This window comes from Mauremys mutica, chromosome 7 (genome assembly GCF_020497125.1).
Source record: "Mauremys mutica isolate MM-2020 ecotype Southern chromosome 7, ASM2049712v1, whole genome shotgun sequence".
In the NCBI taxonomy this organism is placed as follows: Eukaryota; Metazoa; Chordata; order Testudines; family Geoemydidae; genus Mauremys; species Mauremys mutica.
The window spans coordinates 81,388,587-81,412,947 of NC_059078.1; the positions used below are offsets into that span (position 1 = coordinate 81,388,587).

Here is a 24,361-nt window from a genome sequence, read left to right on the forward strand (position 1 = left end):
TGATTTACCAAAAATTATAGCTCTTTAAGGTTTTTGGGTGATGGTAATTATGAAACACTTTCTGTAATTATGTTGGATGTCTGTTGTGTATGTTTAGTTATGACAGAACTGAAAAACCTACCTAGCTGCAAATCTTTTCAGTTGTTTAGTTTAGAAGTTAGAGTCAATTTATGGAAGTCTGTGTTTACTGTCTTTCGAGCTTGATCATGACATTGGAATGTTTTTTTGGAAAAAAAAACTCTATAAAATGAAATCTGCATTTACTGGTAAGAAGCACAGAGCACTTGGCATCAGCAATGAGGCTACAGTATCTCTTTGAAGTGAAGCAAATAAGAATACTTGCTGGTTCCATTTTGGGTTTAGAAGATAATTGGCTGATATGTTCAGCAAGTTCTAAAATTAACTGTAATAACAGAGGAGCCCAAAGTCATCAGTGGCTTAAAAAATGAAAGTATGAAATGAACATGTCAGAGGAAAAGTATGGAAAATTGTAAACAAACTTACAATAAGCAAAAAGATTAACAAGACATGAAGTAATTTATCTGTTGACTAAGGCTTCATCTGTTAGAATGAGGTTATTAATTTTTTGGGTTTGTTTGTTTCTGCGACGTGTACTGTGTGTGAATAATTCTCGAGACTCATCCAGCCCCTGACACACTGCAGCCCATCAACATTGTATCTGGAGTTGCCTGATATAAGGAAATGTCCTATTTTAGGTATGGTGATGTTCTCAATTTTAAAGAATTTTTAAGTGCTCAGTCAATTAATACCTCATGCATATTTTCAACAATAGCTGCCTAGCAACCAGCAAAAAATATTCTGGAGAGCAAGAGAGGCTGAGATGAATGAATAGAAATGTGAGCTCCCATTTCAGGTGAGTTAAGGAAAGGCATTAAGGCTGTGCTGTATATTTGGCTCCAAAAGTTAATATTCATGGAAATGGGGAGATCTTGAGATAACAAATATCCAATTTGTCTTTTCATCCAAATAAAAAGACAGCCTAAACAAGATGTAGGATTTCATCTGCACACCATGAAATGAGTCCTGAGTCTGTTAGTAAACTAAACAAAAGACCTCATCAGTTGTGGGAGGGAGGCGTTGTAGCACCCTATGTGCCACATCCCACCTGCAGCTGGACAGCCTTCAACACTTCAAAATTCTGGTGGTTTTGGGGGGCTCTTTAGACCCAAGTCTAAACACATAAATAAACCCTCACTATGAGACTTTGACCTTTCCTACCATTCTCCTTCCATTTTCTGATTCTCCACTTAGCGGTAGGTATTTTTTCCTCCTCTGTTTTGATTCTGACATGAGTTTAGCTACTCCTATTTCATGAGCCTTGAAAGTTGAGCTGCTTGGGAATTTCCCACCAAAATGCTTTTATGGAAAATGCTATTTCCCCAAAAACAAATTTTTCCAGAGGGCATTTCAGTTTTGCTGAAATGCTTCTATTTTCCATCAGTGAAACTGAAATGAAACGTTTTATTTGGGATTGGGTTGGCCCAAATCAAAATATTTTAGTTTGTCCAACTGCATTGAAAGGTTTCATGTTCAGTCATTTCAACAATAATCTGTGTTCACCTGGCTGCTGTAGGGCCTCATGGGAGCTGTGATTCAGGTGCCTCATGCCCCTGTGGGCTGGTTTGCCTGGCTAGACTACATCTTCCGTGATATTCCACAATCTCCGTTGGTGAGCTGACATGGTACATCACAAGAGAGTTAGTTTGGCAAAGGAGCCCTACCCACAGAGGAGACCTGGCGCATGAGGTACTCAAATAACAACTCCCACAAGGCACAGTGGCGGCTCAGGGGAATACAAACTATGGCTGAATCAAATCAAAATGAAATATTTCATTTTGGAAATGTTCCAAACCAACATTTATCGGAACTGTCTGTTCCATAAAAACAAATTAATATTTTGACTTTTTGTCCTCATGTGGGATGAAACAAATTTCAAAATGCTGGAATTGGACAGAAATTCTGAGTTTTGACAAGCTCTTCTTCAAAGGTGAAGGTTAATGATGAGATTCTGATATCAGATTCTCTCATGTAAATCAAAAGGCGCTCCACAGGAGTCTATGAAGTAATTCTGGATTTACACCAATGTAATTTAGATCAAAATGTGGTATTAAAGCTACCTGGGTCTGATCCTGCTCCCACAGATGTCAATGCAAAAGTGACATTGATTTCAGTGGTGTAGAATCAGACCCTATGTCCTCTGAAAGCTGAGTCTCAGCTTTTGGCAAGAATTGTGGCTATTTGCATTGTGGTAGTGCCCCTGGGGCCCATATAAAACATTGGTTTACTAGATTTAGTGGTTTGAGAGATTAGCTGCTAAAATGTTGTAATCAAAGTATGTGGGGGAAGCAAGATTGTAATCAAAATACTATGATTTTTAAGTTTGGTGTTTTGTGACTTGGCAGGGCCAGAAATAAATCGTTTATATCTTGGAGATCTGAGAATTCCACACTTTCCAATGGTAAAATACATTTATTTCTGGCCTTAATGGTTGATGAGATATTGGATGTAAATATGTCAGTGATACTATAGATCAATACTGTTTTTTTGGCACTGCTCCATGACTAAATATAACAATCCTGAGCCAGTGTGATTAATGTTCACTTCCAGGTTTAGTAGAAGATTCCAAGATAATTCCATAGGCAAATGCAGTACCTGAAGTCGCTGTTTTGGACCTTATCTTTGCATACTGTATAACGGCGGTCCCCAACCTTTTTGGCACCAGGGACCGGTGTCGTAGAAAAAAAAATTTCCGCAGACCTGCCCCCTGTCTGACCCCCACCCACTTCCTGTCCCCCCGACTGCCCGCCCCCCTCAGAATCCCTGACCCATCCTGCTCCTTGTCCCCTCACCATCCCCCAGAGACCCCACCACCCTGGGACCCCACCCCTGCTCCCTGTCCCCTGGCTGCCCCAACCCCTATCCCCCCCCACTGAGTCCTGACAGACCCCCCCGGAACACCCACAATCCAACCCCCCCCATTCCCTGCCCCCGTCCCCTCTCTGTGCCCTGACTGTCCCCAGGACTCCCTGTCCCTTATCCAACCCCCCCGGCCCCAGCCTCTTACCCCCGGCTCCCTCCTCACCCGGAGCCTCAGCGCCTCGCCCGACAGCTGCAGCGTGTCTCCGTCGGGGCCTGAGTGCCGTCCCGCTCAGAGCCGCGTGGTGAGGGGGCGGGGCTGGGAGCTCCACGCTGAGCGGAGGCAGCTGAGCTCAGCCCGGAGCACGCAGCCCCGCCCCCTCACCACGCGGCTCTGAGGGGGCAGGGCTCAGGGGCCCCGCCGGAGACACGCCGCTTGATGTGCTAGGGGTCGGTTCGCGGCCCGGTACCCCGCTGTTGGGGACCCCTGCTCTATAACTTCCTTTGTTACATTTTTTCTATTTGCAGTAACCGTCTAGCAACCGTCTAAAGGTTTTGTTGGTACAGACAACTGTTAACCTAGGCATCTCATCAATTCATGTTGATTCATGCTGAAGCATAAATAAATCAATCAATCATTTTTTTACACCCAAACTATTTCACACATTCCTTTTGTCTTTGTAAACTGCCTTGCTTCATTTTTACCTAAAGGTGTTGTATAACAAATATTTGCATTTCCAACATCACTAATTGTCAGCAACTCAATATGGTATAGTACCATGCTGACTCTCCTGTAATATTGTCAGTTGAGCGGTATTTATCTGTAGTATTCTCATGGAGGGTTTGGAGTGTGAATTTTGGAGGGGGGAGATCTCTGTTTTTAAAGGCTGCACTTCTGAGATTTAACATTCTCTCTAATTTTTAGTAAAGATCTATTTCTTTTTTTCCTTCTAACTCCTATACATTTCTACCAGGCTATTGTTTAATTTCAAGATGGTGTCTTTGGTAGAAAGATAATCAAATATAATGTCTTCCACAACCGTTTCCTATGCATGACTGCATAAAGCTTGTGTAATAGTTTATTATTGTAAAATTAGTATAGCATAGAATAGAACAAACCGGGATCATAGCCAGATGAAATAGACAATGAATAGTTATATAAGGTTTTGAAGCACATGTCGTAGAACACAAGCACACTGTATTTTCTTCTCAATTGTCTGCTGTTTGTTAATGTTTCCCTTTCAACATGATTACATCTCAGTTTAATAGCACTTGCCATTTCAGGGTTTACAGTGCCTGCATTGACATAGTTATATCCCCTCAGTGCTACAAGTACTGCATGTATATATTAAAACTGAGCTAGGCCTGGTTAGCTAGTGGGTTTTTTCAAGAGACATGCACTTATAAAGTTAAGTGATGTATGTAATTGTTAATTTTGTGTTAACAAGTTTGAAAAGTGTATTTCACCAATAATTATAATGCTTAGTTCTATGAAAAGTGTGACATTTTAATTTTTGACAAATGATTTCCTACCTCTACTCTCTGGGTTTTCATGGCAGGATATTATTTTGTAATCAAGGTAAAAGCATTATTTATTAAAGTTCTAAAATATTATATTACCGCAAGTTTCTAAACCACTATCTCCTGGTTTAGAAAAGCATTTTATTGATTTTTTTTAAAATGTATATTTGAATTTAAACTTCAGGTCCACGTTATGGATTCCACATTATTTTAGAAGCAGATATGTTTTAGTTCTTTGCTAAGACTTAAAATTGCTTTATAAGAAACAGTGAATCTTATACATCTAAGCTTACATCATCACTGAAGTTTAGAACTGTGCACATTTGGAGTCTCATCTTTCCAGAATTTTTTTTGGTCTCGCCAAGCCTGAAGAAGAAGATTCAGAATGACAGAACACTGTTGTTACTCACTGTGGCTATATCTACACTAGAAACACTACAGAGGCGCAGCTGCAGCAGTGCAACCCATAACATTGTAGTGTAGACACTTACCACAGTGATGGAAGTGGTTCGTCTGTCACTGTAGTAAATCTACCTCTTCGAGAGGCACTACCTAGGTCCGTGGGAGAATTCTTCCATGGACCTAGCAGTGTCTACACCGGGACTTAGGCTGGCTTAACTACATCACACAGAGTTTGAATTTTTTCACAGCTCTGAGTGATCTAGTTAAGCCAACCTCACTTTGTAGCGTAGATCAGCCCTGAACAAAGGTTTGGGGTATAGCTGATTTCATTTTGACTTCACAGCAAAGTAAAATCATCCCATTCGCCAGTAGAGAGGAAGGTACTAGAGAGAGAAGAGTGGGATGAATACAAAACAAAATAAGAATATGAATGGACTAAAACAATTAGTGTATGATCCAAAGCCCATTGACATCAGTGGTCATAGGATCTACCATATACTACATTTGAACAGACACAAAGTTGAAAATGGGTGTTCATTACTATGTTTTGGTACTTGAATCTGGATGAATGAAGGAGGAGGAGGAACTACTCATTTGTTGTTTACTTTGGCTGGCATTTTCAAAGGTGCCTAAGGGAGGTAGGATCCCAAATCCGATTGAAATTCTATGGGATTTGCGTGAAGAGTTTCCTCAAGTGCCTCTGAAAATCTAATCTAATCATTATAAATTATTTGGAATTTCTATTTTAAACATTCCTACTCTGTGGTAGGCTAGTTGAGTACACTGTGGCTTCAAACAAAAATGGACAGGTGGAAGACCTATTCAGAAATGAGAGAGTAAGCTTGAAATCTTAGATAAATATTAGGACTAATATACTTGCCACAGTAAATAATATGGCTGTAACTAACTTCCCCAACACTTTTGATTGACAGCATCCTCAAAGTAGTTTGCTCATGGGAAGCAGAACCCTGAGATAAAGTTTCAGCCTGAATTTATGTATATTTGGGAGGGGAGCAGGGTACATTCCTACCAAGAAGAAAATCCTGGTTGTCTGAAATAACGTTGTGTGATGAATCAGTAAAGTTTTATTGTTCATATCCTCAGAGGTCAGTAATACTGACGTTTGGAATGCAAACCAGACAGATAGCATATGTAAATACTGTATGTGCCTCTCCTCTGGCTATAGCTGTGGTCAGTGACAGGTATAATTCACTTTGCACTAGATAAATAATAGTTTCTCGCTAACTTCTTCATTTAGAATGTTGATTTAAAAGGAAACATGGTTACATTTTTGAAATCCTTAGCCACAATGAAGACTTCCAGAGATTTGATAGCCATTCAGAATGTAACATTATGTTTAGATTTAATGTGTCTTGAGTAAATATTGACCAGTATTGACCTTTGCTTTGCCTCAGTCAATATTTACCTCTTGAGCTGATGAATCTTGATATTCATCTCAGCAGAAGTCCATATCTTCTTAATACAATACATGGAAATCTGGTAGAAGTGCTCATTTCTTATGGATTGGCTCGAGCTGTTTGAAGCTAGTGAAAAGTAGCTACATAGACACTGCTGGTGTTTATTCTCTCTAAGCTGCGACTTTTGTCATGTCTCCTAAGCTAAGCAGCATCAGGCTACATAAGCACTTGGATGGGAGACTTTGTGGGAAAATCCAGATACATAGTCGGTTAATTTGTGGGTATTGTGTTTCCTTCTGCCAGAACAGAATCATTGCCCCAGGATGGTGTTAAAACACTGTGCTGAGGTCCTTCCAGATGATATGTAAACGCGAGGTCCTCACCCATTGTGGTCATTAAAAATCCCATGGCATCTTTCACAAGGCATGGGGTATTAACCCTTGTGTCTGGCCAAACTGCAATTTAGAATAAGGTAATTATACACATATTATTGCAGTAATACTTAGGAGCCTTGGTGGAAATTGAGGCCCCTAGGAACTACCCACTATTGTGTAAATACATGGTAAGAGACCAGCTTTACCCTGAGGAGCCTGGATCCTTTAGTCAACTCCACTGAGGCTCTGCAAAGTGTGCAGAGCTCCACCTGTGACCCATACAGAATTCATTTATGATCAGGGCCTGGATACATACCTGAATTCCCACTCTAGTTTCAGGCATGTAATTTTGCCTGTGCTAACGTGGTTGTGTAGTGTTGCTGTGTGCTGTTCAACAAATTCCCCATTTTACCTCAGAGGTGGCTGCACTTTATTGATGGAAAAGGTGATTCCTATACCTATAATCTGTATACTGAGAGAGATTAAAAATGGAAAAACACTGCAATCCATTTGGAAAGAATGTGCAATATAAATATCAGATTATGCAAATCTAAACTATTCATCTTTCAAATGTTCATTTTGCCTTTTCCCTGATTATACTTTTTGAATTGCCATATGTACTACTTGTGGCATTTCTGTCTTGTCAAACTAAAAAGAGAAATCCTTATAATTAACTTTTTATGGATTTCCATTCCCAGATAGAGCTATATTTATCTTTTTTTAATGTGTAAACATTGAGTAATATTGTAGGTGCATTTTAAGTCCTTTTAAAAAAAATTCCTCAAACTTGTTTTTTATAAACATTATAAGTCACTAACAAGGGCATATGTTTGAGAGAAAGGAATTGGGAAAGAAGAGGATTTTAAAGTTGCACAATTGCATTGGGGAAAAAACAGAACAAGCAAATCATGTATTTCTAAAGATCACACTGTTGTTTAATGTTATAGCAACATTCTTTCAGGAATGCTGAAGATACACAGGAAATAAGTGAATAATTCTAATTGCAAAACTCTGTTGGTTTGTTATATTTCAAATGTTAAGATATAATCAGCCCTGGAGTTGTGTTAAGAATAACAGGACATTTAAAAAAAACCCTGACTGAAGCAATAGTGATTTATCAAAGTAGCACTCAAATTAAATAAAGATTTGGCAGGATAGGCTGGAAAGTGCATTTATGTTTTCATGTACTCTTTTTTTTTCCTGATGTACCCTTATTGGCTTGTTTTAATACCGGTGTTATTTACATTTCAGGGATGGGCCTGTTATGCAGGAAATTGTCCAAATCCCTACAGCTGTATTTTACATTGAAATGGTTTTTTTTAATGAAGTGATTGTGCAGACTTAATTTGGTAATCTATTATTAAATTTATAGTTTCAGGCTGTATATGGTATTTTTGCTTTGTATAGAATGAAAATGGGTACATATGAAGATATATACCATATATACACCTGGTTTTGTATATTAAATCTTTACATATGTTGTCCATTTTCAGAACAAACTGATTCTTTTGCAAACTCAACTTCTCCTCTATGTTAGGGAATTCTACAGACTCATGTGTTCCCTAGGTTCATATAATAGCTGAACCAGGTTATACACCAGTCTATTTTTAGTTATGAATGAACTATGGTATATAGAATGCAGTAGGTACTGTAATTTCTTTTCAGAGGTTCTAACTCATAACATCACTGTGCCATACACTGCAATTATAGTGGTAAACATAATCCAGGCATCATGTTTCAAACAAAGAATTGTAATTTCCACAAAGTTAGAACTTCCCCTCATTCTCTATAAGAAATATTATCTGTACAGTAAATCACGTAATATTAAATTAGGATAAATTCTGTGATCTTTATTCTTGACAATGTTCATCCCTGCATATTTTTAACATGATTGTACAATTTGTGTATATTTCTCTCTCTCTTGCTGCTATTCTGCATGACATTCATGTAACACTAGAGGGCAACTGAGAGTTTTCTTTAAACTAACAAAGCTGGAGATGGTTTTAATATCAACTAAGTGTTTAAACTCAGTGAGGATTTATTTCCCTGTCTGCAAATTTCTACATATGTAACCTCTGAGTTTCCATTGACAGCAAATAATAATCCAAATAAAGTTCTTCTGAGGGAAAATATAGACAGAGTGGTTGAGAAGGCTGCTTTTGCCCAAATAAGGATTTTGTGGAGACCCCATGTGTTAGATAATGATCAACTGACAGTTGGTCATGAGTTAATAATGCTGGATGCTGAAATATGCATACTATGTGGTATAAAACCGTTCTGTAGATGGAGACAAACATGGCTATAGTTAGACATCAGAAACACATGGAAATGTGTAAACTGTTTAATAGTGTTTCTGTTTAATCCACCCAGATAATTTCCTAAGAATCAACACTGACAGCAAAAGAACATTACACAACCATCTTCACAGTTAATGTTAAAACTTGCTCTATGTTACTAAAATGTAAAGAATAATATAATTTCACTGGATATAGATTTTTATTTAAGTGCTTAAGAATCGCACAAAGATGGGCCTGATTCTGATCTTATTTACACCTGTGTAAATTGGGAATAATTAAACTGAACTCAGTGGGTTTACACTAGTGTAAATGAGATTACCATCAGGGCTGTTATATTTAAAACCACAAACCTCTCAGGTATTACGGTGAGGTCTATGGTTACTATTTCCATTCTTGCACTCCCTGAAAAAGCTCCAGCTGGTGGAAAATACAGTTTCCCATTTGCTGAGTAACTCAGGTCACTGTGGACACATCACCCCAGTGCTCTCCCTGCTCCAAGTCTGAATCCTCAGGAATGCAGACCCACTTCAAGGTCTCTGTTATGCTATTCAAAGGCTCCAAGCTCTAGCTACCTGAAAGATAATTTCTCATTCTGTGATCATGGCCTCTCATGACAGCTGTACTACAGGGGCTCGATGAAACTGCCAAGGGAGGCTTATGAGAGTGGGACACAAACTGTAACAGGAGCTGGACCTGGACTATTGAAATCATTCCTGCAAGAGATAAGAATGACTGTGGTCCTCTCTGCTTTCTGAACTGAAAATACAAAACGAATTTCTTTGACGTGGCTCTCTCTCAATAAATATACCAACTATGCGCACACAAAGTGCGCAGACTCACTCATTCACTTACCCACATACACACAAACAAAACTCCTATAAACTAATGAAGATCCATCTCCTACTGGATGGGACGATACAAAGAGAGGGTGAGGGATTGTTATTTCTAACTCAGAATACTTGTTAGGTGTAGGGATACTATAGGACAGTGTTTCTCAACCTTTCCAAATTCCTGTACCCCTTTCAGGAGTCTGATTCGTCTTGTATACCCCAAGTTTCACCTCACTTAAAAACTACTTGTTTACAAAATCAGATATAAAAATACAAAAGGGTTACAGCACACTATTACTGAAAAATTGCTGACTTTCTAATTTGTACCATATAATTATAAAATAAATCAGTTGGGATATAAATACCGTACTTATATTTCAGCATATAGTATATAGAGCAGTATAAACAAGTCATTGTCTGTATGAAATTTTAGTTTGTACTGACTTAGATAGTGCTTTTATGCAGCCTGTCGTAAAGCTAGGCAAATATCTAGATGAGTTGATGTACCCCCAGGGTTACACATACCCCTGGTTGAGAACCACTGCTATCGTAAGAGGTTCATATACATACCTAGATATAGAAAGATTACTGGAAAGAAATGTGGGTCTGGAAAATTGCTGAAAAGAAGGCGGAATGTTGGTGCCACCAACATTAACTCACATAAATAGACACATTTTTTAGAACTTGGCTCGTAAAGCAGCTAGAGAAAAATTGTGATAGTTGTGGCCCCAAAATATTTTTTCAGTTGATCACAGTGTTGCACAGTGGAGATTCTGCGCACCTAGAGTAGAATGTTCACCAGAAACCCAATGACTTCAATAGGGGCAGGGTTAAGCCAAGGCTGAGCGCTTTGGAAAATCCCACCCTTGCTGTCTGGGTGCATTTTCCACCTGATTTCTTTTCGCCCTATTCATTCTAATGGAAGTTACATGTAGATCTCAAGAACGGAGTACACACCATAGTTCCTGCTAATCTCACTGCTTGCGTCCTTATACAATGTGAGTGTCTCTAGCAAATTATAATGACATCCCAGTGCAGTGGTAGAGTGCTGAGAAAAGGAAAGGGAGAAACTGAACCCATAGCATTCTTATGTTTAAAGTAAAGCAGTTTTACTTGCCACAGTGATGTGATACAAATGGGTAATGCATTAATGGGCTTAAATAACGTATTTGTCATTTCCACATGCAAGCAGTAAGGTGTTCATGGCTTCATAGCTCTGACTATCAATCCCAAAAGCAAGGTTCCTGGAAGCATTCCTTTTTACTCCTCTTGTGTGAATCTCTATGTATCTATTTAGGTTCTTGTACAATGCCCATTTCTTACCTGTCTGTCAGCTCATCCAATCTGTCTAATCTTTCTATCTGTGTGGGAATGATTGGGTATGTAGCTATCTTATTATCAAGGTATGTAGGTCATGTCTTCATTGAGTAGTGCTGACTCTGCTAGAGAGCAGTTTAATGAATGCTAGTTTTTGTCAGGGATAGAAGGAAATGCTGCCAGGAAAACCTCCTTAACATGTGCTGTATGTTCTTGTTTGTCTTTTATTTTGTAAAGGTTCCTAATGAGAAGTTAGTTGCTATTGGTACATTGTGTGTTTTTGCCCAGTTTGGATGAGATTAGTTGATTTACATGGGTTTGCAGTGCACTGCCACTTGTCGCTGCTGTGTTTGCAGTCCTTTTGTCTTGGCTATTACATAATCAATTGTTCCTGTTCACCCTTTTGCCCTGGTTTTTAACATGGAATATTCTAAAGAGTCAGATTTTCTTTTGCAAGTGCTGTGATCTGCATACAGTTTTGTCTGATACCAAGTTCAGAGTCCACTCTAATTGGAGGCAACATACAGAAGTGTCCATTGAAGTTTGTGGGTGTGGAGGCTAAAAGTCAGTTTCACATTGGGGGAAAGAAAAACTTTAATGAACAAGGGTCAGATACTCTACCACAGTCCAGACATGTCCTACTTTATAATTAAGTCTGATAGCTGCTTCTTCATGGGCTAAATCCTGCTCCCCTTCCTCACAAATGTAATCCTATTGGACTGGATATAGGATTCAATTCAGCAAGGCTGTTAAACATGTGCTTAACTTTAAGCATGGTGACTAGTCTCACTGAAGTCCAATAGAACTGCCTACATGCTAGTTAGGTGTGTGCTTCAGTGCTTTGTTGAATCAGGGCCTTAACCTTTAATGTCCATCTTCTTGTGAATATTCCAAAAACTCACCCTTTTCTTAAATGCTAACATAGCAAAAAGTAAGCAAGAAGCCTTTATAGCAAAAGTTTTGAACTCTAGCCATATAGCAGAGAAGAAAATTAGTCCAAGCGCCTGATCCTGCACGGTTCAGTGCCTTCAATTTGTATTGTGTTCAGTGGAATTTGAAAACATTCAGTCTTCTGCAAAATCAGGCCCTTAATTATCTAGTATGATATGTGCAATACATCCAGTGTTTATATTTTTAACAAAATAATTAAAATAGTCATCCACACAATGGTGGTCTTTGCTTTTTTTTAAGTGGTAGTCTGGGGAGGGGGAAAGGGAAACCCAGATTCAATCTGCAACAAGTCAAATGTCTCCATATTAATCCCCACAAAAAAGTGTCTGTTCCACTTATTTCCAAATGAGGAATGTTTTCTTTAGAGAGGCAGCAAATTGATTTTCCCCACATTGAGAATAGAATATCTCATTTCCAAAACAAAACCTTTAGAAATGGTTACACAAGTACACTCTGTATACTTATGAGTTAGAAAATTGTTCAGATGTTTAGTGCCTCTCTCAAGGATATCGAGTCCACAATAGTTTTCAGATTTATTCTGACATGTTCCATTATAAATCCACAGTGTATATAAATTACAGAAAAGAATGAGCAAGTCCTTGGATTAGAAAAACATGAAAATAATACTTTAGTATTAAAATTTTTTGGAAACTCAGAATATCTGTCTATCTTGAGTCTGTGTGTGTGTGTGTGCAGATACATACACAAATATTGACTAGTGTTTATAGCAATATTAGTTAAATCCTGTTATAAAGGGAAATATTGTTCTGAAGGTTGTGTAGAAGGGTTAATATTAATCTCTATATTGAAAAAGGTGGGAGCCTAGTCTGGCTCCCACTGAAATCAGTATGAGTTTGCCATTGATTTCCATGGGGGAGGCCCTGTATCTTGGTTTATAGAAAAGTTTCCCCAAATTAAAATGACTGAGATTTTTCTAAACTAGGGTAGGACTTTCCACCTTAGCCTAACATTTGAGCTTTTGCCTTGCATTGTGGTCCACTTTCATTTCACCCTCATCTGCACAACGCCGTGCTGTGTGCCGACTACTCGCCCTCTCGTCATGACATGGGCTCAGCTCATCAGAAGCACAATCTGTGTGCAGTGAGTGCTGCTTCCAAGAGGCAGGAGCTAATACATGGACTTTTCAAAAATTAAATGCAAAACCTGTAACTTGGGATGTGGAACAGGGACTGGGGATGAGGCGAGAGATATAAAAAGAGAAGGCCAAGAAGAGGAGGAAGTCAAGGAGGCAGCTATGAGTCCAAAATAACATCGGACATATTCTAATCATAGCTTTTGAGACTTCACATAAATACAGCAATATGTTCATTCTTATCTTCCAGATACTGTAGGATGCTAGAGGCTCCCTTGTATGAGGGGTGAATGGTAGGGATCCTTCTTTAGTAAGGTGGTTGGCTTTCTAGTAATTATGTTTTAAAAGGTGCAACATGTAATAATAATCTTTCGCTAAGAGCTACGTTTTGCCAGGCTACTCTGTGCGTGACTGCCCCCTTCAGGCATGCTTGATCCACTCTGGGGGTTTCTGGGATTCAAGACTTGAGTGCATCTGCACCACTCTTTGCAAGGTTCAGTTTTAAATCACCCCTTCAGTCCCATGCCAGATGTCCAAATCTTCATCCTCCCCTTATTTGACTGTGGCCCTCAATATTATTACAAAGTCACTTGGTTTCTATATTGGTATGGCTAATCATCTTTGCTGTAGGCAAAAGTACCGTTGCTTCTCCTCCATCCCAATCCTTCCAAAAAACAATAACAAGGAAATAAATTCCGCCAGCTGCAAGAAGCAGTATGGCACTACATGTTAGAAGCAGAAATGCAGAACAGCTACCCCAGCACATTCCTCTTTTAAGGAAATGGTGATAGGCTTTTTTGTTCTTTTAAAGTGTTTCTGAGGAACAGTTAAGACGTAGAGGCCAGGATGAGAAGTCATATCAGGAAATAGTTATGCAGATCAGAGAGCCCTGAAAAAATCTGGGACTTTGATCATGGGCATTACAATTGCTTAGACATTTGCTAGAATAAGTAATGTAGAGTGATCAAGAAAGGGTACATGTTTTAGGCATTACTACAGGACTGTTTACTTACATGGTTTGTTGAGCAGCCAGCAAAGTCCAAGGTTATTTTGGACTTAGCATGCGTAAGTGATCCAGGTATGACAAATGAGGTAATACATTCCACTCTCATTAAAGACTCTTGGCTGCAACACCAATTTTGACACAATGCCAGTGTTGCTGGATCTCAACTGAGCAAAAGCCGCTTTTTCTCACCCTCCCTATAACAACATGTCTTTTATGTCAGTCAAAATACATGAATCCAGAGAACAGTATTATCATGAGGATTCAACTAGTTGGACTTGTTATTATAATCAATGTCCAAAAATATTTTAAACTGTAACACTATCCTACAAAACCCAGTCAGGCCAACACCAAGGCTGGCATGCTGCCATCCCTTTGTCTGTACCTACACTCCAGCACGGCTGTACCCACACGGTGCCATGAGATCTCTCCAATATCTTGGGGATGTGCTGTGAGGAAAGGAAATATTGAGAGCTTAGATGTGTACTAGTTGGTTTGTATAAGGATCAGAATTTTAACAGTACATAAATGTAGTACATAATCGTATCATCGCTCTGTTGCCTCAGTATATAGAGAGAAACAGTCCTTCGGTGCATAGCATTTACTGAATACATTATAATAGTTCCAAAGTTCAAAATGCCATTTAATAATTCTTAAAATCCATGTCCAGTACTTTCCTTTATGTGCAAACACGCATGGGGAGGAATAAATTAAGGCAGTGAAGCCCACAGCTCTGTGAGGTCTGAGCCTGATGCTTTCTTCTTTTGGTCTGATGAACTTGCAGTGTTACAGAGGGTTGAGCCAATGGAGGTAGGGGATCTGTGGCTCTGCCTCTGACCCTGCAGATTCCTGGCCAGACATGCAAAGAGACTTTCCCTCTGCAGTCCCCATTAGCAGGGCCGGCTCCAGACCCCAGCACGCCAAGCGCGCGCTTGGGGCGGCATTTTGCCGGGAAGGCGGCAGGCGGCTCCGGCGGACCCTCCGCAGTCATGCCTGCGGGAGGTCCCCCCGAGCCGCGGGACGAGCGGCGCCGGGGGACCTCCTGCAGGCATGACTGTGGAGGGTCCGCTGGTCCCGCGGCTCTGGTGGACCTCCCGCAGGCATGCCTGCAGATGCTCCACCGGAGCTACGGGACCAGCGGACCCTCTGCAGGCACGTCTGCAAGAGGTCCCCCAGAGCCGCGGGACCGGCGACCGCCAGCGCGCCCCCCGCGGCGTGCCGCCGTGCTTGGGGCAGCCAAATTCCTAGAGCCGCCCCTGCTCATCAGCTATTACAGTACGGCAGGGCCAGGAAGTGTGTTGTCATCGGTTGTTGGCAAAATCTGTGGCCTTCTGGGCAGTGGGGAGTAAAGGTCTCAGGGCACACAGCATGATCATGCTGCTTTGATCAGCCTTAACTTGATGCCCCCCCTGTTTCTATGGTTCTCTTGAGAACATGCTGCCAAGTGTGGCTTCTCTTACACCCTTACCAGGTCTCCTTTTTCTGAATAGTGGGAGGGAGAGAGGTAACCACGTGGAGGGAGCAGCCTGTAGAACTATCCTCCTTTTGGAGGCTCCAACATATATTTTTTTCTATCATTTTGCTCACCTATGCACTTGCACCCTCATAAGGATGTGGAAGGAGGCAGAGCACAGGGCCATATATATTTCACTCACGGTAACAGGAACTTTGGAGCTTTGATGTGTATCATGACAGTCTGTGGCAGTTCTATTAAAAGTCAGCTTTGGGCCTAACAGACCATGGGCCAAATTTTTAAGTGAAATCAATGAAGCTATGCCAGTTTACACCAACAGATAATTTGGCTCTCTTTTCTTGTGCCACATATAATATGGGGCAATTGTAGTCTGTCTATGTAACAAAAACTCTTGTGGCATTTGTAGTGATTTATTTTCTAAAGCTATATAATGTTCAGCCAAAGTCTGGAAGGAGGTGGGCTAGCTAGAAGGACAGAATGGTTTAATCTTATTTTCAAGATACCAAGAGCTAGTTAGTCGTGATAAGGACTAACTCCTAATTTTCTTTTTAAAACATGTTTTGTGTGCATTTTGGACAGAGGAAGAAGTGACAGAAATTTATGACCATAACGTTTCCTTTTGCACTGATAAACTTACCAAGAGCTGGATTGTGCAATGTTTATTTTGTTTGATTGTCATTATGGAAGGAGTTTGCCAGTGCAGCACAAAAAGTGGATGGGTATGGCTCTGGAAGGTGGGGGATGTGACTATAGAGAGCATCTCCTCAGGAGCCTCTACTGACAGGACCCCAGTAGAGACTCTGGTGGGAATGAAAGCCATCTCCCTTCTTAACATTAACTCCAAAGGAAGGAGAAAACTATAACTCCACCTAGCCTCCGTGGAGATGAATGTCCCCTGGAGTGCATTCCCTCTCCCCTCAATGGCAAGGAGATAAGTAGTCTACATTCTCTGCTTCCCCACCCCAGCATCAGTGAATGACTTGCTATCTTTTTGTTTCCTGCCATGTGGCAAAATTTTTGATCACGTGATCTTCCCATAGGCACTGACCTCTGATATCAAACTGTGTGAAATACTCTCTTGCAATCTGTGTGTATGATTTTTACTGTGCTGCCAAATCTCATCCCACCTCACACACAGGAAGAAAAGTGTTCCCATCTCTGAGCAGATCCCTATAAATAATTTCTCTTGAGAATTTACAGCCAAAGTGGTAATAAGCTGTTTTCCTGTATGGGAAGAGTTGTCAAGGGATGGTTGTCATCATGGCTTGTGTAACTGTTGACATTCATGCTATTTCCATTTCATGCTCTTTCATCTAATCAAGAATACAAGACTTTACTACCAGGAAGTAGTGACCTGAAAAACAAGATCATTCATACAATACATATACCATTTACTTTGTCAGTAATTTTTTATACTTCCCTTTTATTGTTTTACTATTACAAGTATTTGTGTTTGAATTAGACCTTTCTTCATCTGCACCTCTTGCTTGATTCCGCATTGTAGTCATAATCCTGTGTCCATGGCATCAGACTTCTGGCCAGTGTTATGACTTCATTGCATGACCAAGTAGGAAGAGCAGATGGATTGTGAGGGAGAAAAATCAGATTTTAAGAAACAATGGTCTGGTTCTCCACTCAATTAATGAAATCACACTGTTGCAAAATGGCATAACAGAGTGATGAACGAGGCCCCCTTTCTCTCTGTTAATTTAGCAAAAGTGGCCAGCAAAATTATTAAATGCATGTGGAAGTATAGATCTAAGGTGTTAAGACTCTTGCCATGTGTCCTTTACTTCATCTGTGTGGCCATTGCCCATTAGCACACCAGTGAAATCTATGGAATGTTAGCTCATACCTGCTACATTTTGCAGCACAGTTGTGTGTGTTTTACCTGGACATACCTGAAATGTCTGGCAGACCTTGGCAGTTGAAGTAGCGTTCTCCAGTGCAGTCTTTCCCTGCTCTGTTTTAGATTGCTGTGTGAGTCACAATTGTAACTATGAAGATAACTTCTTTTTATATATACACGTTTTGTGAGTGAATTTAGTCCTCTTGCTGAACTACTAAACTCGAAATAAACTTTAATCTTGAAGACTTTTAAGCACATGAGTAATCTCAGTTATCTCACTGACTTCAGTGAGGGCACTCACATGCATAAAAGAAAGGCATATGCTTAAGTACCTTGTTGAATTAAGGTCTAGACAAGCAGGGTTGAACCTTTCATATTGTGAGCAGGTGCTGTGCAAGTTTTACCGCACAGCACTGTCAATGCACATGCATCCTGAACTTCAGCACATCTATTATCCTAATGCCTGACCCTGTGGAGCAGAGATCTCCAGTGCTATGGAATTGTTCCAAACTGTGTGGTAACTTATTGATGGGGACGAGAATGACCTGATGGAATACATTTTATTTGTAACTGAAGATTGAATTGGATTCCAAGTGTGCAGAAGCTAAGGGCTTTAAGAAAGAATCTGCCTAGATCCCAATCTGAAAATTTCACAACTTAGTACAGTGACGTTCAGAGCTGAAACGGAAGCCCTTGAATTTGGGCTGTGTGTTCAGGGTTCATTGTGGTGTGCACTTCCTGAGAGATTCCAAGCACCTTTCAGCCCTTAAGATATATTACACCATGCTGATGTATGTGTGCTGCACTCTGCCAAGGGTTCCAGTGGCATTTCAGTGGCTGGGTTTGCTTCCTTCCCTTAGCTAAAGGAGGAGAGAATAACACACTGCCAGGTAGATAAAGAGGAATATGTTGTCAAGTTTACAGCAAAAATGGCTTTTATTTAAACTGATAGTATTTCAAGCCTCCCAGATTCATTTTTGGACAGAGGGCAGGTCACATTGACTAGAATGGTGACAAATAAGTGCCATCAGTTTTCTTTAACTATTTGTTCAAAGTTTCACTTTCATTTGTTTTGCTCGTGTTGACTTTCTGTGACCACTCAAGTTATCAGATCTCACTGGCATAAATGTTTGCTGAAAGTAAATTTCAAAACCATGTGCGCGAGTATTCCCAGAAACCAAATTTTCCATTCACATATATATGTGAGTATTCATGCCAAAATTTCTCATCCAGTCAGGGATCAGGAAAAAAAATTGTGTGAATTATCTGATCAGTCACAACCAGCCAACACATCTTGAATATTCAATTCTCTCTGAAAACTGTTCATAATCAAACTGCAGAGTACCTTTAAAAACTGCAGTAGAAATAACTATGAATAAACAACTTCAAGGAAATAGCAGTTTGCTCATGAACATGCCACTAGCGGAAAAGGAGGCTAAATTAGTCAAATACATGATTTGTTATGAATTATTCGCTCAGCTTCAGTCAGTTATCACTGCTCAAGAGCACAAAATGGATATAGTTGAAATTTAAACAGTGTTAGAACAATATCTTTATCTGTAATGGGTTAGGGAGCAAATGTTAATGTATATGTTTCAAGTGTCAGTATTAATTTATATTGACGCTTTCCCGTTACTTGTGAATTTGAATTAGATGTAAAATGCTAGTATGTCATATGTGAGGTAGTTCTAGAGCATTCTAGAAAGAACCATTTTTCTGCTGCAACTCCATAGCAACTGAAATGATGCAAAAAACCTGATTTTATAACAGTTTTGGTTCACTCCTGCCATTTAATGTTCCAATTCAAACTGTATTTATATGCAAGCTCAGTATACCTGGAATTTTAGTAACAAATGCTTTTTTTTTCTGCTTTTAAAGCTTTTAACAAAACATTAGGAGTGCTTTTAGTATGAAACAAAAGCACAGTGCCAAAACTCAGGATAAAAAATGTCTTGGAAAGACATCAAGCCTTGAACTAGTCCCGCTTGTTTCTTTCTAAAAAGAAAAATAAATAAATAAATAAAAATAAAGTGGTTCAAATAAAAGTATATTGGTCTAAAATTCATCCCTGTAACTCGAATTACTTCAATAGAATTGTGCCAGGGATTAATTTGGTCCATTAATTCTACAGTGGTCATTAACATTTGAGTACTTTCGCCAAGTTGTTATAAATTGAAGAAACTTTTTTTTTTTTACACAGTGTCTTTTAAACAAGATATTAACACCTTGTCTCAATGCTATGTGTAGCTTAGGATTTGTGGAACTCAATATGACGTCCCAACAGTGTACAAGAAGTCAGGATCAGCAAAACAATTAAGATGAAAACATAAGCCACAGTTATAAACAAGGTGGAATAGTAAGGCACTAACTGGCAGCCTGGCAGCAAAAGCTGAAGTCCAGCGAGTTCATCCCACACTCTGTGCTAGTCACTCATCTGTGTTTATATGAGTAATGGAGCAGCTGGGGGGGAGGGGATTTGTAAGCACAGAGCAAATACTCTTAGTGCTCATTTTGTGTAAGACTGACATCCACACCAAGTCAAGACTTCCAGGGATGTAGTGTTCAGTCACATGCTGTAGCATTTATGAGTACAGATATAAATCTGACAGATGTTTGTCGACTGGAATGGGTAATAATTTCTTTATCTTCTTGTTTGATTTTGCATGTTAGCCTCAGAGGACAATTTCAGCCTTGCTTTCTCTGGTACTTTTCAATAAGCAGAATGTGCTTCAGAGGATCTTTTACAGTGTGTCAGTACTGAAACAAAAAAGGATGTTTTTTGGACTTCTTGTTTTAAATTTAGAACTGCTATCTTTTGTTTTTTTCTAAACAGACCAAAAATGACACTGTTGTTCAAAGTGCAAAATCAAAGTAGCACTCTTTATTGTGTTTACAAACTGGTTAAAATGTAAAATGTCCTGAAATCACTGGCTTACTGTGTAACAAATGTAAGATTAGAAACAATTAGAAGACACACAAGAGGTTTGTGGTGTTTAGATTTCTGACATTGTTATAATCATCCCGTGAAGTAATGAAAACAATGGTTACCTAGAAATTAAAGGTTTAAAGCAAATTATCTTCTCCAGTATAGTCATTAGTTAGTTATTATCATTTTTAATGTTGCTGGAGTTGTCTAGTGACTTAGACTGATCTAAATTTTAAAGCATATGCAGGACATTTTCAATATTGAACAAAGCATCTGCTTTGCCTTTTATTTCTGTATGTGGGTTATAAGTGATCTCGTGCTATAACAATTGGAAGAGAAGTTTGATATTTTTTTCTCTTGTATGACCTATATACTAGTTTTCTAAATATAGCTCGGAATGGCCAGGCTTTATTCAGTATGGTATTTCACAGCTATTTTACCAAAACATCTTAAGTATTGGATAAAACTGGAAGTCATTCGTTTTAATTTAGATGTATTGTATCTAACAATTATGTTTTATGAAACCATCAATCAATTATGTTAATACTTTTGTACTTCTAGAAATAGTTTGGGGGGGTTTTCTTAATGAAAGAACTTTGATAGGAATAATATATTGTATTAAAACTCGTTATATTTGTTGGGAATTTTAAGATTTCAAAGCTCTTCTGAAGGACCGATATTTTCAAATATTTAAAACACCACTTAGTACTTACAATTCGGATAAAATAGATGCATCATGCTGATTAATGCAAAGTTCTGTATCAATGTTCTATTTTGGTCTTTTGATACCATGCAGAAATACTTGCACTTTCTGGACATGTTCTTTGGAGCCAAATGCTTGACTTTATATTAATTAGATATGTTAAAATATAATATATACACGGTGAGAGATATGATATAGAAATGTACAGTACAGTATATCAAGATGTAACCCATAGAAGATGAAAACCTCATAATGAGCCTTTTCTATAGATAGATGTGTACATATTTGTGACTGATTTTATTGTAATGATTTATTATGCTTTCAGCTGTTAAAAATCCTGTATAAGAGAATATGCTCAAATTGTTCTCAATTAATTTTCAGCGCCAAATCTTAAAGGCAGACCACGCAAAAAGAAGCCATGCCCACAGAGAAGAGATTCATTAAATGGGGTTAAAGATTCCAACAATAATTCTGAAAGCAAAGCTGTTGCCAAGGTAAATCATTTAGCAGTATTCTCTTACCTACTCTTTTTTTTTTAAGATACAGTCCTCTTTGTTGTCTAATAGACTGTCTCAAATTTAAAGTATATTTTTTCATGTAAATAAGTGCAGATTCTTTTCAAGAAGTTGTATTTTTTACTTTAGACTGCCTCTACTTTAGAAGTTACTAACAGCAATAATCACCCAGAACCTAATCACTCAAAATCTAAGGCTATGGGCTGGCTGGGAAAAGGGCAGTAATTACGCTTTTATTGCATCTAGTGCTAGTTTTCATATTCTGTGACATACAAAATAGTTTGTGACGGTATCTTCATCTTAAAAATAAACCAGTAGGGCCATTCTCACCATTTCAGTGTAATTCTAAATATACATTTGAAGATAAACAGAGTCTGAAATGAGAGCTGCCTCTAAATAATGATTTCCAAGAAGCAAAAAAAGTACATTAGAGGAGGAATGTTAAGGTTCTGATTTAAAAGGAAGGCTAGGAAGGAAATTCAGAATGAAAGCTAAAAGTCTGGACTGGATCTTTAACACATGCTATTGTGCCTGGACATTCCAGGGGTCTTTGAATAGTATATGTTCTTACACAGTGTACTATATGGGCTGGGGTACCTAGCTACACATCATGAGTGAAGGTTGTACTGTCAGTCTGTAATTTTAGGCTTAACTCTTAGGCTTTTGTGGGTTTCAGTCCATCTGCTAACATTATTTTAAAACTAATTTTCTATAGATTAATTTACTTTGTATTTTGTTCGGTGTTTGTGTGGTTTAAATATGAGTTTGGTTTTCTCTTAAAAAAATAAATAATTTGCACTAAAGGCTCCTTCAAGACATTAATGGCAAATTAAATTTGAGAGCAAATTGTCAGGGCCAAGCTGGAAGATGCAAAGACAGAAAGTTAGAGAGGGACATACCAATAGGCTCCTACCTATTGCCGCACGAATTCTGTCACCATGATACTCTAAATATTGAACAAGTAGTTGTGCCTAGATTTAATTTCCATGCCAACTCCTTGAATTTTACATTTCTGCAAATTCTATGGATGTGCATCTGAAAGGAATTCCCACTGTAGTGAATATCTCTTTGAGAAATACAGTGAACCTCTACAGAGCCATCCAAATTCTTTTTTGTTTCACATGTTTCATGTCCTGGGGAGATTACGGGGTTAAAGAGGTCAAGTGAAAGTGTTGTATTCTCTGTTACCCATAGGAGGGTAAATCCTACTCCCCAGCTTTCAGTTATGTTAAAATCATGGTGACTGCAAAGAAATCCAAAGTTAATGATGAAACTCTGTCCTTAAGTCAGCATTACTCTCCTTTGTGTGCCCTGTTATGCCCAGACATCAATTAAAAGGAACTGGATCCTGATGTTTTGACTTTCAGGACCCTTAAAAATATTCTAGGACTTTGTCAGAACTTTGTAGCTTTAGCTATATACACATTTGCAAAGCCTGCAATGCAAATATTCCAATTTGGCTAACTTCCCCATGCTTTGCGGGTTACAGCACTGTACTACAAAGCACATCGTGGACTGCATTTTCTAAGCACAACAGAATGTAGCACCATACAAGTAATTATGGTCTATACTGTATACAATGTGTATACAGTATAAAACCCACCTTATCTGATTCTCTCTATTCTATCTGATTATCACTATTCTATCAATGTAGATGCTTTTATTCATCAAACATAAGAATATTTCATATAAGAAGAAATATCTACCTGTTTATCTAGCCATACTGTGCTCGTCACTGTGCAGACATTAGTAACATTCATTATCCTGTCCAATTGTATTTCATTATAAATAATATAAGTGTTAATGATATAGGCCCTGATGCTGAAAATCTTACACTTGCCTGTAGTCCCACTGACTTCACTGGGACTCTTCACATGAATATGTGTTGCAGGACTGAGTGTATATTTTATTCAACACTGGATGCGTGCCCAGCAAATCAGAGTGACTCAAACACATGCTTATTGAACTTTAAGCTGTTTTGAGTCTTTGCCCAGCACTTTGTGTCTTCTTTGTGGAGAGGGTTGAAACCATCCCAGTTTCTCACCATTTCTGTCGGATGCTTGGTTAACAGAGATGTCACATTTGGATCCAGGTTGGGTTCCCCTGAAGATTTTCCCCCCTTCTGTCCTAGGAAATTGGCCCATATCTAACTGTAGCTGTCAACGGGTCCACCTAAACCAGTGTTGAAAATGGTTTAACTGCTAGTGTGGATGGGAAAAAAACACTTTCAGTGTCGGTCACAATATTGGTTTTGGTAATGGTGTTGGAAATGGTTTTGTCTCATCTACACTTACCTGTAACTAGTAGTTGCACCCTTTTCTACACTGAGGCAGGGCATCCCATTGTTGACTGCTTCCTAGTGAAGACAGCTTTTGCAGAGGGAGGCAGTGGCCTGTCAGCTCTTTCGTATCTGGAGCCCCACAGGTGAGGTAAATGGGAAAAGTGCTGGGATTTTGAACATTGAGGTTTTGATCCTGTCAGGATTATGTACAAGACCAGCTCAGACCACATAGTAATAACCACTTGCTAAACTTCATGTTCTTAGCTGTCACTGAGTGATTAAAAAGCTTTCAAAGCCATTACGGCTCTAGTTTTCATTAAGCCTGTTTATCTTAACTATGAGCAAACAAGAGTGTGGACTTTTTCTATTACTTGACACACAAAGGCATTTGATTTGGTTTCAGTTCTGAATAAATTCCAGTTCAGGCAGCCTTTTAAAAACTGAATTACAGCACTATATCAACAGTCCATGGTTTGAGAGTTCTGTACTGGGAAACCACACCTCCACCAGGCAATGTGCCTGCTCTTGCA

At 39.1% G+C, this 24,361-nt stretch overlaps 1 protein-coding gene across 5 annotated transcripts in view; it reads left to right on the forward strand.

The window, feature by feature from the left end:
• The window catches only part of ARID5B (AT-rich interaction domain 5B), a 145,710-nt gene that overhangs the window by 80,163 nt on the left and 41,186 nt on the right, over positions 1-24,361 (forward strand). For 4 of the 5 annotated variants that reach the window (XM_045024552.1, XM_045024555.1, XM_045024556.1 and 1 more), the window contains one exon: positions 21,417-21,529. In XM_045024552.1, the coding sequence (XP_044880487.1) occupies positions 21,417-21,529 (113 nt within the window). Of the gene's footprint in view, positions 1-19,921; positions 20,036-21,416; positions 21,530-24,361 lie in introns of those variants that run through there. The other variant, XM_045024557.1, reaches the window with a different exon arrangement.